At 34.9% G+C, this 2,379-nt stretch overlaps 1 protein-coding gene across 1 annotated transcript; it reads left to right on the forward strand.

Annotated features, from left to right (window-relative positions):
* The first annotated feature begins 620 nt into the window (after positions 1 to 620).
* LOC132300665 (polyubiquitin) lies at positions 621 to 1,499 on the forward strand. Its single transcript, XM_059797847.1, has 2 exons — positions 621 to 704; positions 811 to 1,499. Exon 2 carries the CDS (start codon positions 811 to 813, stop codon positions 1,273 to 1,275), a length of 465 nt encoding a protein of 154 aa, XP_059653830.1. The 5' UTR covers positions 621 to 704; the 3' UTR covers positions 1,276 to 1,499.
* Positions 1,500 to 2,379: the final 880 nt, after the last annotated feature.

Raw genomic sequence — 2,379 nt, forward strand, 5'->3', positions numbered from 1 at the left:
GTGTAAAAAGGAAACGTGGCGTATAATATTTTTGTAAATTAAAAATATATATATTTTAAAATGTATATAAAAAATTAAAATTGAATACACTTTTATAAGGTATACAGATATCTGCATCTTTTTTCTATAGTTATTCTTCTGTTTTGAGTCGTTTTCTTGGGTTCTTATTATTTTTTTTTTTTTAGAATTTTCATTCTTTAATATTATTATTATTATTTTTAAGGGTATTCAAATTTCAACCAACTGAGAAAGTTAATTCATTAAATAATAATAAAAATTTAGTAAATATGTATGTACATATTAAAAATTTAATAAATAAGACATTAACATTTTTATTCCTCACTAACCAATCTAATTGAGAGAGTAACCGAAAGGATTTTTTTTCGTGTAAATTTGGGATGCAATCCTACTTAATTAGGAATCCCTTATAAAACAAGTTCATGAATGGTTTCACGTCAGCTCTCATTCAATCAAACAAGAGAATCGTCCAGAAGCTTCCAGATAATTCTAGCTAATTTGACCGCTAACTTCTCCTCATTTCCGGATGCGTCCCTCTCTCATTCCTACTTGGAGCGCTATTGCTATACCCCATCTATAAATACACATCGCCAATACATTGCTCTTCATTCTTTGCTTGTTCTCTCGTTCGATTCAAACTTTCTCTCTTCTTCAAAAGAAAACAACCCCCTCTCTCTCCTATCAAGGTAGAGAATTCGTTGAATTACATTTCAGCATCTGTTTATTACAAGTTTTTGTTACAGATCTGTTGTATAATCGTTATATATTTTTTGTTCTTCTTTCTAATTGCAGATGCAGATCTTCGTCAAAACCCTAACTGGAAAGACGATCACGCTCGAGGTAGAAAGCTCTGATACGATCGATAACGTGAAAGCTAAGATCCAAGACAAGGAAGGAATTCCTCCTGATCAACAGCGTCTGATTTTCGCCGGAAAACAGCTCGAGGACGGCCGGACTCTCGCCGACTACAACATCCAGAAGGAGTCGACTCTCCATCTGGTTCTCAGGCTTCGTGGAGGTATGCAGATCTTCGTCAAAACCCTAACTGGTAAGACCATCACGCTCGAGGTCGAGAGCTCAGACACAATCGACAACGTGAAAGCTAAGATCCAAGACAAGGAAGGAATTCCTCCCGATCAGCAGAGGTTGATCTTTGCTGGTAAGCAGCTCGAGGATGGGCGAACTCTTGCTGATTACAACATACAGAAGGAGTCAACCCTTCACCTTGTCCTTCGTCTCCGTGGTGGTGATTTCTGAAATCCCTGCATTTAGTTATTGGCTTGTGCTTCTGCTTGTTATGGTTCCAAGACATTGAAATATGTGGTTTCTTCAGTAAGTAAATAGTTTCTATATGTTCTATAGTTTCTTACCGCTTTTGGGTTCTAAACATTTCGACTCTTCTTTCAATTCGAAGAATTGAATAAAATCATGTCGTGTTTGGTATATATACAATGTGTGGTTTGGTTTATATGTGTTTTGGTTTCTATATATATATATAATTTTTGGGTTTTTGTTATGGATGCAAATTGGAATATTTTTGGAGGATATTTGAAGATTTATATTTTGTGAAGTGATTTTGTTGTGGAGGTGAAATGTGGCATGGTGTTGAAGGAGGTAATTGTCCGAGATTTATGGTGATGATATTGAACTATGTGTTCAACCCTTGGGATTAGTTTAGGGAAATGATAAAGCATAAGTTCCATATTTTCATCATGGCACCATTCCCTACTCACATGAATACATCATCCGGCTTATCCAAAGGTTGCATCGTGGAATACAAGTAGCTGGAAGTAGCAGTGACCCAGTAGCAGCTTTCTCTCCGGTTTTATCTCTTGAAATTCAGAGAAAGAATACAAATTAAAAAACATATTCGATAATTTATTGATAAGTATTACATTCAATTTATAGAACATGATTAGTTATAATAGGTAACTAATTACCTACCGATTCAATTTATTACCTACCGATTAGCCCTAAATTAAAGAGTAAATAATTCAATCATATAGCTATACTATAGCTATAAGAGATAAAGTAAATAATTCAATCTAACAGCTGTACTATAAGAGATAAAATCTTAACACTCCCCCTTAAGTTGGTGCATAGATGTCACACATACCCAACTTGTCTAAAATTTTTGAAAACACTTGATTTGAGACTGTTTTGGTGAGAATGTCAGCTAGTTGATCCTCAGATCGAATCTTAGACAATTCCACAATTTTCCCATCCAAATTCTCCTTAATGAAGAATCTGTCTATTTCAACATGCTGATTTATTGTCAGAACAGAGTTGACTAGGTTGCCCAAGTAGATAACCCAAATCCCGCAATAGAAGTCTTAACCACAATGTTTCACATAGGGCAAC

The sequence above is a fragment of the Cornus florida genome, unplaced genomic scaffold (genome assembly GCF_030987335.1).
Source record: "Cornus florida cultivar Cherokee Brave unplaced genomic scaffold, ASM3098733v1 CherokeeBrave_3.0.0_Hap2_Chr01, whole genome shotgun sequence".
NCBI classification, from domain to species: Eukaryota; Viridiplantae; Streptophyta; class Magnoliopsida; order Cornales; family Cornaceae; genus Cornus; species Cornus florida.